The sequence below is a fragment of the Chelmon rostratus genome, chromosome 19, assembly GCF_017976325.1.
Source record: "Chelmon rostratus isolate fCheRos1 chromosome 19, fCheRos1.pri, whole genome shotgun sequence".
Taxonomy (NCBI): Eukaryota; Metazoa; Chordata; class Actinopteri; order Chaetodontiformes; family Chaetodontidae; genus Chelmon; species Chelmon rostratus.
The window spans coordinates 8,451,939-8,469,758 of NC_055676.1; the positions used below are offsets into that span (position 1 = coordinate 8,451,939).

General features: G+C 42.2%; 1 protein-coding gene across 1 annotated transcript in view; it reads left to right on the top strand.

Moving 5' to 3' along the window:
* Positions 1-404: 404 nt before the first annotated feature.
* Positions 405-17,820, top strand: part of LOC121622940 (atrial natriuretic peptide receptor 2) — a 56,108-nt gene continuing 38,692 nt past the window's right edge. Inside the window, exons 1-5 of the mRNA XM_041960020.1 lie at positions 405-1,391; positions 10,521-10,702; positions 12,811-12,924; positions 13,381-13,516; positions 14,934-15,028. Of these exons, the coding sequence (XP_041815954.1) occupies positions 695-1,391; positions 10,521-10,702; positions 12,811-12,924; positions 13,381-13,516; positions 14,934-15,028 (1,224 nt within the window). The 5' untranslated portion in view covers positions 405-694. The remainder of the gene's footprint in view (positions 1,392-10,520; positions 10,703-12,810; positions 12,925-13,380; positions 13,517-14,933; positions 15,029-17,820) is intronic.

Below are 17,820 nucleotides of genomic sequence, written 5' to 3' on the forward strand. Positions count from 1 at the left end.
ATTTCAACATGTAATTCAGCCCGTCGCCCTTTGCTTTTTCAGATTGTTTCATTCAAACATGAACAACTTGTACACACGTTGACTGTTGTTCTGTGCCACGTGCAGTGCTGTCTGAGTGTGTTTTTAGAAGTGTCAGTCAGGATCTGCTCTGATCTTTAAGGAGGTAGAATAAACGACATTCCTCCGTTGATTAGAAATACCTGAGAGATATGATCTGCACCGATATCATATCACTTTATTGGAAACACTGGATTATTAAGGATTAATCGTTTCGAACCTGGTGGTCAACAGATTAATGGAGGTGGACTTTTCTTGCAGTGTGTGACGTGTGGGGGCCGAGCAGAGGGCTGCTCTGATTTAAGTTGCAGTCATCTGGATGGATGTTATCACTCTCGGAGAGACTATCAGCGCGAGGGCCACGCTGCGCCGGAAAAGTCGCTTTGGGAAGTACGCGAACTTCATTTAACGAGGCTTTCCACAGCGGAGACGCATGGCACAGCCGGACTGGCGTGACGGGATGACGCCTTTACCGACTTTGTTTGACTTTTGAGAGAGAGGGAAACAGAGAGCGAGGAAGACGGATACTTATGGTTTGGTGTCGGGGTGCCACAGCCGGCAGAGTCTCCTCTCCAAACGGTGCGCTCCCCGTGGCCGTACTTTCCTCGGTGGGACTTCCAAGCGGCTGGGACGCGACATGGGATGCAGAAGCGCGCTGGGATGCTGCCTGCTCGCGGCGCTGTCCTGCTGCCTCCTCCCCGGCTGCAGAGGTAACATAACCGTGGCGGTGATGCTCCCGGACAACCACCACAAGTATCCGTGGGCTCTGCCGCGCGTCTTCCCGGCCATCCTCATGGCGCACGAGGACCTGCACGGTAAACACGGGCTGCTGCTCGGTCGCTACATCAACATCCTGAACTACAGCACCGAGGACCCCGCCGCGGGGTCATGCGCCGAGAGCCGAGCGCAGGTGGTGGCCGTGGACGCTAAGCTTTACATCCGCCCGGACGCTTTCTTCGGCCCCGGGTGCGTGTACCCGCTCGCCTCCGTGGGGCGTTTCGCGTCCCACTGGAAACTCCCGCTGATCACCGCCGGAGGACCCGCGTACGGCTTCGACAAGCGAGACGAATACCGGACCATCGTGCGCAGCGGGCCGTCCACCACCAAACTGGGGGACTTCGCCAACGTCCTGCACACGCACTTTAACTGGACGTCCCGGGCCGTGGTGATCTTCCACGACCTGCGGCAGGACGACCGGCCGCACTATTTTCTGTCGGAGGGAATTTACCTGAACCTGAAGGAGGAGATGAACATCACGGTGGAGGCCCAGCCGTACGAGGACGACTTCAAGTACTACAAGGATCTTATTACTTTCATGAAGGAGCGCGGGAGAAGTAAGTTCAAGAGGGGGGGGATTTAAAGTTTAAAATCCTGGGAATCAGTACATGAAGCACTGGCGCATCTACAAAGACGCAAATCCAGGCCAACAGGGTTCAAACCAAAATAAATAAATAAATAAATAAATAATAAAATAAATTAAAAAAAAAAAAACATCCAAAAACAACTTTGGGTGTTTCTGATCCAAATTTTCTTCTAGTTTCCTGTTTGATCTGATTTGGAGATTTGTCTTTGAAGTGATGTATGTAGAAATAGAGCAGATCAGCAGCTGGCATCTATGAAGATAATGTCAGTGGATGGAAGAGGAAATTCCCTCCAACTGGATGATCTGATGGGAAACCATTTAGTAAAATTGTCTCGTTGGCTGCAGGCAGATTTGTTCTTCGAGGAGAAACACTGAGCTCAAATATTCTATTTTAATATTTGAAAGCATTTGTCTGTTTAATCTGGAGCATCTATTGGAGGTGTTTTACAAAAAGCTGCGATGGGAGATTCCGCTTTTATATAATGAGGTCAGAGTGATTTTTTTCCCCTCTGCAGACACAAACAGAGGTGGACTGGAATAGGTGCAGGGAAAAGCCTGTTTATTCCGGAGTTATTACAGAGGAATGTTTAGGCTGTGGGCAGTCTGCTGTCGCTGCTGGTTTATTGCCTCGCGGAGGACCACCACCTGCGTTTTTTAAAGACAGACACAGACAGAGGTTAAGATCGAATGGGTGCCCCCCGAGGCCAAAACATGCCTCGGAGGCCTGCGTGTGGTTCACTTTATACATTCCTGCTGCTATACAATACAGTCAGACCAAACTCCTGCTGTGAGACCAAACTTCATCCAAATCCGCACAAGCTTGACTTTTTAATTATTAGTGGGGATGCCAGCGTTTCCAGAGACACCACACGTGCCAGGCTGAGTTTTGGGTCAATGTGTGCCGTACAGGAAGATTTCTAGTTGATGGAATGATGCAGCCAGGAAAAGGATGGAGTGTTTCTATATTTCACTAACTCACACAGAACAAAGCCTATATGATGCTGTCGGCCGTGCTGTGTTAATAAGCTGCTTAAGGGCAATAAAAAGAGGCAAACTGGGTGGTTGACAGAGTTAATGTAGAAATATTTCGTCCAGCTGCGAAACAGTCACTTGGCTTTTAAATGAAAACGCTGCGTGTTTTTTTTTTTTTTTTTCTTATTTTGTTTTTGTGTTTGGCTGAAGCGTAAATCACGCTGCAGAGCGGCTGTTAAATCACTCGTCACTGTTCTCGCCTTAGGTTTAATTAACTGGAAACATTGCGAGGCTGACTTCATGATTGCTGCTGTTGTGAAAAGTTAATTGTGCGACTGAGAGTCTGGACTGCGGCTCGTGCGCGCGCGCGCAGCTGCACGCGTGTTTGCGGATGAGGAGAGACGGAGATCGACAGAGTGCCAGTGAGCAAGGATTGGCCAAAACTGCAGAGGCGAAGCCTGCAAAATGACAACCAGCACTGGTGCTTTATAGATAAGTCATAAACCATTAACAGGAACAAATCTTGGTTTTCCAAGTTGTGAAAAACTTAGTGATTCATCCTTTTTATCCCCTAATATCACAGTTATAAATGTTAATAATCCTCTAAAATGATGCAAATCCATTTTTGTTTTCTTTCCTAGAGTCAGATGTGAACACTGACATCAGTGTGATGTCTGTGCGTTAAGCATGGAGCTGGAGTCAGGAGGCGATTAGCTTAGCTTAGCATCAAGTCTGTGCAGGGTGCAGTGACTGCAAGCCTTCCTTAAACTCGTGTTGCCAGGTTTGGTGCCATCATGCCTGTACAGAGATCAAAACCAAACCTGCAGCTCATGACTATGTCTGGCAACCAGTGCTGTAGCGGGAGATGTTGCGGTTGATGTGCTTGCAGGATGGATAAACTGGTGTTTGTCAAGAGATACTACCTTCACGTAACTCCCCTCAAAACTGATCTTCTGTTCATGTACAGATTTTGCAAACAAGAGGCAACGTGTTAATAATAGTGATCGTAAGAGGTGTTGATAGTCATATTCTTGAACTTTGGAGAGAGCCAGGCAGCCGTTTCCGTGTTTCCTGTCTTTATGCTAAGCTAGGCTAACCACAGCTCTACTCATGCTCTGTCTGTAATGCACAGATGATGTTGTTTATTATTATTTGCTTTATGTTCCTGTTACTCAGAAATTTTCCACAACCTGGCAAACCAAAAAGTTGTTTTGTAATTACTGTATTAGTATTAGTAGTAATTGGTATTGCATGTTCCTCTGAGACTGTCTTCTCAAAAAAAAAAAAAGGAAACATTAACATCAGTCATACCAATAATACTATTATTACAGCTCTGATGTTTTTGAATTGGTAATTTGTGACAACAAACATGGGCGTCAGATCAGAAAACACTCGTATGAGCTGCTTTGGAAGGCAACTCAAATCATGTGTTTGGTCCTCTACGAGTTCAGATAGCCCTGAAACGTTTTAGATAATGCTTGAAAGTTGCTGTGTAATGACAGTGTGTCAAGCAAAATTTGACTGAATGTGCAAAATTACCAGTAATGAAGAAAGTAATGGGAAAAAGTCCAATAATTCCCCCTTCGCATTTGACACACATTTGTGCCAGTATAATGTTTTTCTCAAATCTGAATGCTTGTGTTCTTTTGAAATCATATTCAGAAGTGCATCTGATCTTGATATCCAACTACAGTGCATGGGTGTGTTGCAAAATATTTATCTCCCTATACTCCTGGGAACGTTGGGAGGGAATCATTTTTGGAACCAGCTCAACATCTCGCAGCAAAAACCGCTTCCAACCAGTAAATCTTGGAGTATTATACTTTCTGGCACTGTGAAACAAACAGTTTGAAACCTCTTAATCTGTTGTTACAGTAACGGCATCAACAAATAATGGAATAAACACAGTGTAAAGGTAATTAAAGGGCGGTGCGGCAGCAATGGAAAGAGGTGAAAGGTGTATGCCACCCAACATCCCCCCCTTCCCAGATGAATTATGGATTCGCCGCGGTGAGCTGGAGGTCAGGGAAGCTAATGGTTTTGTCAGGGCTTGTCCTGGCTCGGCATTCAGCTCACTTTTATCCCAGCAGATAACCTCCGGGCTATCGGCTCTGTTGTGTCACCTGACTGCCGACTGGGTTCAAACGGCAAGAGGCTATGAGCCGAGGTGGGAAAGGAAAACCGGGGCTTTTAACGTGAAGCCACACATCATTGGATTTTTGACAGCTGACCAAGTAATTGCATGCTGTTGCAGAGTTAAACACCCCTCCCTCCACCACCTCCAATTCCCCAAATTCCTCATTTCAGTACCTGGGAAATGCAGATGTGGGATGCAACCACGTACACTGACTGAAGGTTTGTGTTGTGAAGCTTTCTGGTGTTACTTCACTGCATTCCTTTTTACTCCCACTGACAGCTGGAGGTACTGGATTCTGTAAATTCTGATTTTATGTGCGACAATAGATAAGCTCATTACCAAACGCCCAGACTCTCCAGACCCTCTGGAGCCATAAAAGTCGCAGGATCACTGCATGTCAGTGCTTATTTGGGAGTTTGACTAATTGCAGCATTGTAAGTGAATTTGTACCAGTCAAGCACAACATCAACTAAGGCAGGTCCTGCATTATTGTGTACTGTGATTTTGTGGGCCAGTCTTGTTGAGGCTCCAAGCCTCTAAATCACTGCACGGAACAATGCTGAGAGTCCATGGTCATGCTGGCAGCTCTGTGAGACTTACTTAGCTGTGAGCTAAATGCTAACATCAGCATCCCAACATGCCTACAGTGACAATGTTAACATGCTGATGTTTAGCAGGTAGAACTTTTACCAATTTCACCATCTTAGGTTAGGATGCTAGCATGCTAACATTTGCTAATTAGCACTAAAAAAGCATAGCTGAGGCTGATGGAGTGTCATTAGTTGCATTTGGCCATGAGCCATAATGGTGACTGACTTTAACTTTAATAGATCACAATTTTAAAGCTATTACAAGTTCTGGAATATGTGCACCAAATAAAACAGCAATACACCTAATAGTTGTAAAAATATTTCACTAAAAACAAAAAGGCAACTTCACCCACAACCGACATTACCTTTCCTTATAGCCACACCTCTAGAGGTGCTGAAAACAATCAAGCCAATCAGAGCTTCATCGGCTGGGGGGATTAACATTGAGGACATCATGTTCCCGAGCCAGAAAGATGGCAACACAAAAATAATCCAAGTCCAATTACAGACTTCAGTTAGTTCAATCATGGGAAAAGTTAACTGCTCCTGCTACCACAGGTGAAACAGGTATACAGCTCTTCCACTGATTAGTTAGAACTAAACAAATCAAAAATGAAATTAATCTTTTTACTACTAAATTAGTTTTCTTCTTTTACTCTTCCTCTCTGTTGGCTCAGCAAGAAAGAGGATATTTTAATTAACTGCGGACTTTACAGCGAACAATAACTCTTTCTGTGTACCCCAACCTGCTAATCCAGCCATGGGTAAAGTCATAGGATGTGGCTGTTGTCAGGTGAAAGAATTCAAATGCTCCAAAGTGTGAACACCTCAGAAAGCCACAGCTGAAGTTGATGCAGCAATGCATTTTAGAGATGTATTTTCTTATCCTTTAGAGGAGCTTGTAACCTTTCAGATCATCCAAAAGCATGAGAATCTGTTTCATTATTGTTTGGGGGAATTTTCATTTTCTTAACACTCTGACAGAGACCAGTCTTCATACCTGAGCACATTTTACTGCTCAGAATGTGTTACAGGACTCTTTTTTTAGAACTGTGTTTTTTTACTTAAAAGTTCAGTTCCAACCCCAAAGAAATCATTTTCCTCTGTGGGCACCTTACTGTCAATAGTTCTCACTGAAACCACTTTCTACCAAAGAATTCGTCCCTGTACAAACTGTGCATGGTGTGTTCTGTGAATTAAACACAGCAATAGGGACACTGTTTGTGGGAAGACATGTGACTGTTGATTTTCTTTTAAATGTAATATTTGAATGCTGTGAGCATCACGAGTGCATTATATTGAGGTGGATGCAGAACTGTGCACGGATAAAACTAAAACATAATCATCTTTATGGCTCTCTGACCTGTTCAGTACTGGTGTGGAGTCCAGTACTCTGAACACTGTGAATATATTCCAGCTCCCATCACATTGCCCAGTGACACTCTCGCCTTGGTGCTTTTCAGTCCATTAATGGCACACAAGAGGGAGAAATTTCAGCCGTGTGAGTGGAAGAACACATCAAGCTGTGCTGCCTCTCCTTTTTTCTGTTTCAAGTACATATAGCAGTAGTTTGTATCTCCCAGTGAGCGATGAAAAGAGTGTCTCTTCACACTGAAGCTCAGGTAGTGCCAGCAATGCTGTTTCGCTCCCAGGAAGCAACAATGGCAGAGGGTTAGATGAACTACATGTTGCTTTCATGGATTCTGTTTTGCTAAGTCTTCTATGCAAAGCTGTAAGTCTTCATTTTACAACAGAGCAGTAAAAGCCCCCCAGACAGATTAGAGCATGAAAAATAAAGAACTGGAGGATAATCTTCTCTGAAAAAGATTCAGCTAAAAGACGAACATGATACACAGTCGTGTTAGAAAATCCAGCAAAATCCAATCGAGAAGGCAACACTAACGTGTTGAGCGCAGGAATTGGCTTGCTTTCTGTTTGTGTGCTTGCATGTGATTATCTTGATTATCTATTATTTTCAGCAGTGAAATGGCCCAATTTACAAACCAAACACAGTGTAATTAAGAGTCTAAATTATGAGAATGAATGGTGCAGGAATATGACTTTTCCACTGGTGCAGAGAGTTTGTTATACAGCCCTTAACTGCATGAACTGCAACAAAATCTTAATTTTGACAAATCTTCAACTCTAATTTTCTTACGTGTGAAACAATCTGCTGTAGGAAGTGAGTCTGTTTCACTTGTTTTAATTCAAACCATCTTGTTGTTTACTTGATGCTATACACACTCACTACTAAATTAATGAAGCAAGAGGAAACTGCTTCCTTCCATTTTCAGGTTTTAGGTTTGAATCAGCATCATTTTAGAGGATGTTCTTTGTGTTTCCTGTGAGTTCTGTTAGTGTTATATTATTAAACTGTTATTAAATCAGCTACATCCCATTGAGATCTCAAAATCTCTTTTCCAAGGGAGCCCTGGCTAACTTAGCAGTGCTACAATGTTTCAAGCAACATACACACAAACAGTAAGAGCACAGACACAGTATTAACTGACAGAACCAAACACCGAACCCTTCACTACATTTGTAAATGCCCTAATGAGGATCACCATATCTAACTGCAGATCTGTCTGCAAGTGTTTCCAGGCTGAAGGGCCAGAGAACATACAGTAAAAGCCTGTTTCCCTATTTCAGCGCAAACGTTAGGGAGAAAGAGAGATGATCATTTTAAGTCCCTTAATGCTACACAAGGGTATCCACAAGGCCGTTAAAGACGACCTAGGTAAGATAAACTCTGCATTGTGGATAAACACAGACTCATATGGCCTGTTATTCAGCTCTCAGGAGTTATTTGCTTTTATGAGGTGAGGTAATTCAATGTTTTATTACATTTTCTGTGTTTTCCTTGGCACAGCTCCCTCGGTTTGAATAGTGTCATTATCTTGAAACATGGCAGACTGCATTGTTATCATGGAGAAAGCACTCTGAGAGCTCATGCATTTGTTATCTATGTTTGTGTTATTGTATGGGCTCTTTTAATAAGAGATGATGTTTGCAGATTTGAATTGACATTCAGATCTGAGGCAGCGTCAAACAGTATCACAGTGACAGAAAATCACAGGCTGTGCATCATGTGCCAGTTTTCAGAAGAGCAGCAGTTCATGAGAAAATCGGGACTATCGTGCAATGCTGAGAAATCCTTTTAAAAATCCTGGATTGACATCAGAACACAAAGCATTTGTTCCTTGGCTCGACCTTAGAAATCTGTCAACAAGTGTTTGAGATACGTTGCTAAATCAGACGAAAGCACTTAAAACAATGCGGCCGAGGTAAAAATAAGACTTGAGTGTGTTTATGTAAAATTATTCAAGCAAATTAGTCTCGTGAAGATGTGAGTTTTGGACTTCAGAAAGGGCTAAATTGTACAAGAAGGAGATTTTCTGCAGTGGAGAGATTAGAGCAGAATCAAGGCTGATTACCATCCTGGAGTGTGAGGTGGAACAACTTGTACCAAACAATTTTAATGTGCTTTTGTGTAAAGTAAAGCCCTGGCAGGTCCGTGTACTGTACGACTGCTACAACACAGGAGGACATTTTCCCCCAGCTGTGCAGCACATTTATTTTGGGAGCGGTCCAGGAGACAGCGGGGCTACTTGGCACGGTGAACCATGTTGGAGGAGGTGAGAGTTGGGGTCTAAGCAGCAGCCGACTTTGGTCTAACACATGAGGAAATGTCTGCTAACTGGGAGGACTGCCTCGTAGCTGGCAGCAGCCGCTCGCTGCATACGCCGCGAATGGAAATAACTCTACCTTTTTTTTAAATTCATGACTCAACGGCAGGAGGGTGTAGGTGGCAGAACGAAGGTAGTGGGCAGAGACGCTGTGAGAGCCTCTAACAGAGGTCTCAAGTTCGATTCCTGCAACCGTGAAGTGTTGCCGTGTCTTTGAGCAAGACAGCGTCTACCTGCTCGCTGAGTTTAAAGCTGACATCTTTAACTTTCTGCTCATGTTTGTATCCAAAAATGTCAAGTCCCAAAAATAGGGTATTTTATGACGGGGAATGTTTTGTTTTGCTGCTTCTGCTTAGACAACATTTGAGCATTGAGAACAATGACGTATTCTGTTGAAAGGGGAAAAAAAAGGTTGCTGTGAATGTAGAATTTTTCATGAGTATTTCTGTGTTGGAATAACGTGTTCTCAGTTTGTCTGGACGTTTTTAGCCCATGCCCTCCAGAACGACACAGATAAGCCTTTTCTGCTCTCACACGGCTGTGCTTAAGATGTGGTTAAGTTTAGGCACAAAAAAAACTTGGTTTGCAATTAATGCTCTACGTTGTAAAGGATAGGAGATGTTGGTTGTCATGGTTGCAGTAATAAGGACTTGGTTATGGTCAGGGAATGACCATGGTTTAGTTTTTTTATTGTTTTTTTTTTTTTTTAGTTTTAAGCAGCACCACCAGCAGTGTATTAAAGTCCCTCCACCCCGGCTTGAGCTGGTCCTTTGCACCCACAGCTGCTGGAGGGCTTCACCACTTTAATGTAAACATGTTGTTTTGGTGCAGTTTCTGAAAGGACTGGTGCTGTTTCTTTTCTTGGCAAGTCAGTCTGGTTTCAGTCCCGTTTCTTCCTTTGGTTGTTCCCACTGCTCGAAGTCCCCTCAACCAATACTCACCCTCATCTTTGAGTGATTTCTGTCTCACTTTTGGCTTCTTTGCTGCCTCTGATAGATGCATCACTTTTGCATATGCAGCAGATTTTGTCAAACCCTGCCATCTATTTGAATCAGACATTGCAAATGTCAAAATGTGCTTCAGCTACCAGAGCGTGTTATCCACTGCTCCTGCTATGCTGTTTCAACATGTGTAACTCCAAAACATGGTGGAAAAGGTGTCTCACAACTCCAATCCAGCCACAGTAAATGTGCAGGTCTGCATGTATTACAGCACCATGCGTGTAACATAAAAATCTTAATCTTTAAAAGAAGTTTCAGATTTCTGCTTTAGAGGGGATTTTGTTGTATCCTCAACATCCCCTCCAAAGCTTCTCCCAGCTCACTGCGGATGTTTTGAAACTCAACAAAAGTCACAGCTGAGGTTCAGAGCATCAACATTGAGCAAGCTAAGAGAAAATTCGGGGCGAACAACAAATCTAGGAGCATGTCTACAAGCATAGAGGCTAGTAAACCTCTGCCCACAAACTACTACTTTCTCTTCCCACTGCTCCAGTTCACCCTCCAGCCCCAGACCAGTGGGCTTCCAGGCTCTTATGTACTTATGAAGTGCTTGAGTGAGCACAAAATGATGCAGATTGCTGAACGAGAATGAAGAAAAATCAGACTCGATTCCAGAGACTCTTGACCTGTTTTAGAATAAGCAATATTCTGAAGAAGCAAGTGATTGATTGAGATAAACATCTTGTTTTTTTTTTCTCCTTATTCTGTCTGCAGTTGTATACATCTGCGGCCCTCTGGAGACTTTCCTGAACATCATGAAACTGTTTCAAACCGAGATCCAGGACCCAGAAAGCTACGCCATTTTCTACCTGGACGTGTTTGCAGAGAGCCTGGCAGATCGCAAACCGTGGCAGAACTCCGACTCGGACTGGGCCGATCCCATCAAGGTCTTTAAGGTACCGTGAACACAGAACATGACATCCACATGCATGCACATAGACACGCATATACAGTATGTAGCAACACCCCCAGCAGCCAGCTGGATCACTGTATTCAGATTCTTTGTAGATTTAATGGCCGTAGACTGCCACAATTTCACCCGCTTCAGTCGGAGGCAGGAAAGACCAGAACCACTATTTGACATGAGAAATGTGTGCCTCTGACAACAGATATTTAATTAGCTGTTCATTTTTTTCTCTAAATCCCAGTCTTTATCAGAGTCTACTTACTGAGTCACACAGTAAGTCCTTAAATCTAGCTGAAAACTGACAGCTGGTTCAAATACTGTCAGAATCACTTGATTAAGTACAAGTATCACTTGAAAGGTGTTTCTTAAATAAGAATCAGGGGAAGCTTTTATGGTAATGACATGTAATAGAAGCTTAAGTGCACATTGACTAACCATCTTTGGAGGCATCATGGTTGCCAATGGATGGACAGATAGAGTCTCCCAAATGACAAGGACCCCTCAACCCTTTCGACCACTTTAAGGAGTGAAATTCTTGCATGACATTAACGAATGAGGGGATGTGTTTTCACAGGAAGCCATTTAGCCCTACAAATTAGTGCACTGTGACATAGAGAGCAGGTACAGACGTGTCGGCCGTCTAATTTATCTCCCTAAATGTCACACCGGCTTCTCTTAATTCTCTTGAATTCAACGTTCACAAAGTTTCGAAGGAGAATGGTTTTCTGAACATAAATCCAGCCTAATGTTAAATTGATTATGGCATTTTCTCTCATAATGGATGCACAAAATGCTTAAAATGCAGTTGAAACATTAACTTTAGAAATTAATGCAAATGAATGACCTCCTTTGCAATCCATTTGCATGACTTTAAGGTGATTTAGTGTTAGCATAATTCCTCACACATCTCCACCTTTCGTCCCTGCACATTTAGAATACCCTCTAAGTCCTAATAATTGTTCTTCTGACATGTTTATTAGGTAACAGCAAGCTAATAATAATCAAGTATTCTCATTTGTTCAGTCAAAGCATGTGAAAGCAATGACTAAGGATGTCCACTTTTACTTATTTTATTTGCAACTGAAGTATTTTTGTCACATTAGTCGAAACATTCTTCAAAAGCTGCTTGAATCAGCCTCCACACGCTCATGAAGTTGTAGCTTGTGTCATGGTACTGCTAAGGGTTGGGCTTATTTCAAGAAGAAAGCAATTTTAAGATTGGAGACATGATTTCATGAGTAATTGATGGGGTTTCTTTCCAGTGTTGGTATTAAACAGCTTTAGCATTGAACACAGTGATCTCCATATCTGTTCATCTGAATATGAACTGTTCCTAACCTTGGCTGGGGAACAACACTTTGGCTCTCATTTTGCTGATCATGCAAGGCGATAATTTGTCTGCAAGCCATAGCAGGGCTCATTATGGCAATATGCTTCCTTCGGAGCAATAATTGCTTGTGGAAGTTTGTGGTGGGGTTGAAAAACCATCTCTTGCCGTTCCAGTGAAGAGCAGAAATGTCTGAAACTTCACAGAAATGCCTGAAACTTGTTTTTGTGATTGCAGCAGGTATATCAACAGAATCAAAGGTCACTTGGTCAAACATTAAACATCTCTGTCAGTACTCATGTGGTGTTTTACAACCAACATTTTCCAAATCAAAAAACCTGACAGTGATAACTGAACAATACATGAATGTATTTCTATGTTTATCATGTTATATTTTAGTTTTCATGTTAGAGTGACTCATTCTCAAATAATTCCGGCACTGACTATAACACAGTTGCATTGTAAACAGACACTTGGGAGGTAGGAATTTGAGGCCTTAGCATTATTGACTGCTAAAACCAAGACAAAACAGGGATACAGTGTGTCAAACATTTCTCCATTAGCATAATCTTTGAATTATTTTAAAGATTAAGGATGAAAACAAGACTAGATAGCATGGTACATTGCAATTTTATACAACAGTTAGAACATGAAATGCACAAAAATGTGTTTTCACAAGGTTTTCAGACAATGGATGTTTCAAGGATGCCTAATCCTCACATCTCATGCGGAGTTGTTTTAATGTTTTTCCCTCTCTGTGTCTCCTGCAGTCTGTTTTCGTCATAACGTACCGGCCTCCTGATAATCCAGAGTACAAAGACTTCCAGAGGAAACTCCATGCCAAAGCTCAGAGGGATTTCGGTGTGCATTTGGAGCCATCACTGGTAATTCATAGCCTATGAAAACCTTGTGCGTTCTCAGCAGCATCACAGCCTCTTAAATCTTTTATAAGATATTCTGTGGGGAAAAATCCCCACCGTGCTGCGTAATTGTCAGCAGTTAATGATAAATGATGTTGACAGTGATGTTCGCAGTTAATACTTTTTCTTTTATTACTGCTTTCATCTCAGCTATTAAGTATGGGACTTTACATAAGGCTGCAGGCTACCTTGAAGAAAAACGATTATTTAATTTGTTTGCAGGTATTTGGCGCTGTCACTGGCCAAAATGACATCACTTCACATGCGCATGCTTTTGAATGTTGGCTGAAGGATACGCATTTTCTCCCCTACATGTTTATTTATTTTTATTCCATCGTTAAGGTCCTTAATTATAACTGTGTGTACTGCACAAATTCTCCCTGTTGCTGGATGTTCAAAATTGGGTCTCTCTCCTTGCAGATGGACTACATCGCCGGCAGCTTCTATGATGGTTTTGTGCTGTACGCCAAAGCCTTGGAGGAAACGCTGGCAGATGGTGGAGCCCAGAATGACGGCATTAACATTACAATGAGGACGCAGAACCGCCGATTCTGGGGTAAGCAAACGTTGTTTCATCTTGTAAAAACTGGCAAGCAGGCAATGTCTCCTACTTATGACATAATATCTCTTCTGTAGGACATAATATCTCAGAGGAGATGATATCTCGTCCATAGGTGAGATGATATTTAACACGGGGAGATAATATCTGGTCCGTTGGATATAATATCTCGTATCGAAGAGCTAAAGTTTTTTTGGTTTGTTTTGGCCAACTTTGCCTTTCATTGCTTCTGTTCTTAATACATTAAAGGAGGTTTTTAAAAGATAAATTGTTGGCTATGGTAATCTGTTATATGTTTCATTGTTTAAGTACACTCTACTGTGCTACCTTTGATGTGTGTCAAACACTCCTAAGCTGCAGCTGCATGGGGATACACGTGGACGTGACCCCGTGCAGAATGTTAACTTGATGTGTCAAAGGCTCCACCTCCACCTGCGGTAAAGCTATGGCTTCCTCTCAGATAACAGGGCTCTCCAATAAACATGCAGAGAGGCCAAGTGGCTGTCCCAGCTCGCTGTTATCGGAAAGCACCATTGACCCCAAAATGCGATTAAAATATACCCTTTCAACACAATAATTACAGCGTCATTGAACAGTTATCACACAGCACTCCAGTAAATAGTCCATTTGATGCTTGATGTGGGTGCTCACACACTTCCTTGTTTACTTTGCTGGCTGCCACGTCTGCTCTCACATCACACTGGAAGAAGCAGAACAATGGGATTTTGTTGCTTCATGTTAAAAGGACTGAGGAGGGTCGTTTTGCTCAGCATGATGGGAAAAAAACAAGGAAAATAGTCCCGTGTTGAAAATAATAAACTTTCACTTCATTATTGTGGACTCTTTTGGTTTTTACAGAAGAAAAAGCTTTTTCAAATATCCACTAGTGCTCAGTCAAAGCATTTCTTCTACTTAGAGGTCATTCCAGCTACACTTGATCAGTAGAGACTATAACACAATAATGCTAGAGGCTATGCTGCCATGATTTTCAGCATTATCTCTTTGAACAGAGCTCCATTACAAACTGTGGTGCAAAGAAATCGATGTTGTGAGCCTAATTGATGCTCTTTGCATCTGTGTTTGCACGGAACAATGTCAAAAAAACGTCTCTCGAAGGATGACTTGCAAAACAATGCAGGGGAGGGAAAAAAGGAGGGACGCTGCAGAGTCAAAAGAAGCTGGATTAGTTAGCCTGTACCTGAAATCAGTATAGCAAAAACACTGCACTGATAACGAGGGACGAAGAATCCAAGTTTATGACGCCTATGAGTTGAAAAAGACAGAAAAACTCAACACAAATGTACATGAGAGCAGATGGACTGAGCACTGCTTGTTCTGTATGAGGACCATATATGCCCTTACGCAATCTTGATGGCTCATCAGACCCTTGATTTTTTTTTTTGTTTGTTTTTAGGAGTGACGGGACTTGTTACTACAGACCACAAAAATGCCAGGGATATAGACGTGAACCTGTGGGCGATGACCGACCAGGACACAGGAGAGTACGGCGTAAGTCACGCTTTAATTCTCTTCATGTTCAGTGTTTTCACCCTCTTCGACAGAGGCTGACGAGCAGCTCCTGTGGATCCTGTGTAGTGTGAAGAGATGTAGGTGTCTCCTGTGGCATGCAATGTTTTTGCATGAAACAGGAGGTTTGGAACAGGGTGATTAGCTGTCGTGGTGGTAGTGATCATCAGCCATAGTCTCTTTCATCAGAAGACATGATGTTGTTATTGAATGGTAAGAGCAGAGCAGTGGACCAAAACATTTGGACGCTTTTGCAGGATAATTATAGTATTTTAACACAAAACTATGTCAGATTTTCATGTGTTTTCTCTACTGTAATGTTAGATAGTGGAACAATGCACCCAGAGGCACACAGATTGTCAGGCAGAGCTGCTGCAGTTCATAAATAGATTTGGCATCAAGACATTTCTGTTGTGCATGGACTGGCCTGATAAGCGAATGAGGAGGGACTCGGCAGACCTTTTTCTTTCTCACCATGTTATTTTTCAGTACGAGTGCTGATTCCAGAATTACCTGAGTTTCACAACCAAAACCGCTTTTTTTTAATTAAATTTATTTTTCGGGCACAAAATTTCCACCCAAAACCTTTTTTATATAAACTGAAGAAGTTAGTAAATCCTGTATGAGCACAAGCAGTCATACAAGAACTCAAATCAAATAGTCTAAAAGTGGCAAAATTTTGGATTAAGTCTGGATCTGTCTGATCAAAAACAAGTAAACAAGACTAGAAATGTTAGAATGCATCAGATGCCAGCTTTTGGTACATGGATGAATCAAGACGACGGCTTGTCATCAGGTTATTTGGTCGAGACAAGTTTCACCATTGTTGGGAATGAACGGGGCTGTTAAGTAAATGAGGAGCATTATTAATAAAAAGCCTTTTCATTTATGTCAGTGGTATTTAGCTCCTATAATTAATGTCATGTTTGCACAAGTACTAATGATAGTCATCAACAGAAAAACATAAATATGTTTCCTACAACACAGTCTTTGTTGTCAGCTAAACCGCTTTTTGAACGTCTTGACATTAACTTATTTATGAGTCATTTTCAGTCTCAGTATATCAATCTGTTGACACTAAATAATAAAACTGACTGAAAACAATGCAGGGTTGAATCACTTCATGTGTCTCTAATTACTTCTAATGTTTTTGAGCAAAATGTGTGTAGTTTCAAACCTCAGCCTTTGCTTGTGTTTGGCCTTTGATGCAATGAAAGCAAATGGATATGACTATCTGGGAGATATTCCGGGGTCCTGACTTCTGTAATGATAAGATGCATAAAACCTCAAATTTCCCTCACAGTGTGATGAAAATATTTGTGTATGTTGTGCTCTAGAAACACGGCTGTGAACTGCTCCAGTAGGTCTTTTCTCTCTCTCTCTGTGGGTAGAAGAAGTGGGTTAGCAACATTTGACTTCAGTTAGAATTTTATAGCAGTCCTCAGAGGCTGCCAAGCGTGACTTCCTGGTCTCATTGATCCCCGGCTTTTAATTGGTCGATTCATACGGCCGATTGACCCGAGAAGCAAGCAGCCTGGTTCAGAACATTGCAGGCCGGATTCAGCTTTTACAAACTCAAATCGCTGAATATCATAAAAAAGTTTAGCTTCAAAATGGAATATCCATCCGTCAAGATGAGTCCACTAAACTCTGATGGATGGCTGCTTATACATTTTATGTATTGTTTGTCATCGTCATGTTTTTTCCATAGTAAACTCTTTCTTATTTTTCTACCATATTTCTCTTTCTACTTTTATAATAATCTGCCAAATGGAAGAGTGCACTGCTTGTATGTGTCAGCAATTACAGAAAGAAGATGCACTCCATCACGCTCATGTTCATGATCTATATCTTCGATGTGACGTGATAAATCACTGATGTGTCAAAAATAGCAATAGTCTTATTTGGCATCGTTCCACAAAGGATGTATAGGGTTTTTGTAAAATTGTTTGTTAATTGTAATTGTGCTTTAAGACATCACATTAACGTGCAAACACAAAGAGATACTCAGTATGACGGCCCTGTCCACATGAGTCTGTGCTCTTTGGTCTGGTTCTGTCTGTCATGAAAAAAAAAAGGATGAAAATCAGTGCAACTCAATCAGAGACCTGGTGCCTTCATTACCCACAATGCATTTTATTGTAATCTGGTACAATCACATGCAGGCAGTTATTGCTATTATTAGATCCCTCTGGAGTCAGAGAAGCCTTGACTCTTTTCACATGTGCAGTGGTACTCCCCAAGACCTGTAAACAACAGGTGTGTAAAGTTGGTGGAGTTGCACTTTAATTCTACAGTATACAATGATATTTTAGACAAAAGTTAGTCTCCAGCTTTGAGGTAGCTGACCCATTCCTTCTTCATAAAGACACTTAACCAGGCTGGCTTATCACATACGTGTAGGTGTCGTGTGGAGGTATCCACCAACATTTAGCCAAATGTATGTTTTCAGCATACAGTGTATGTATTCCTCTATGTATGTGATTTAGGTATTCTCATCACGTTTGTTCAGCTGCACTAGAATGACCACAAGATGAAGTGAACTCTTGGATTTTTTTGGCAGTGCAGTGCAGTAAAAACAGCCCCTGAACTGAAATACTGCAGCTATTTCCAACTGTGCTCCCTCTGCCCCTTCACCCATCACATTCTGCATTGTTTTGATGACCCTCTGCAGGGGTGATGGCTGTCAGGGTTTTAGCAGAGAGGACACAACATGCCTGGAGCATGGGTGGAAAACATCAAAACTCCTCCCGCTGGTTAGAAACACCGGAGTC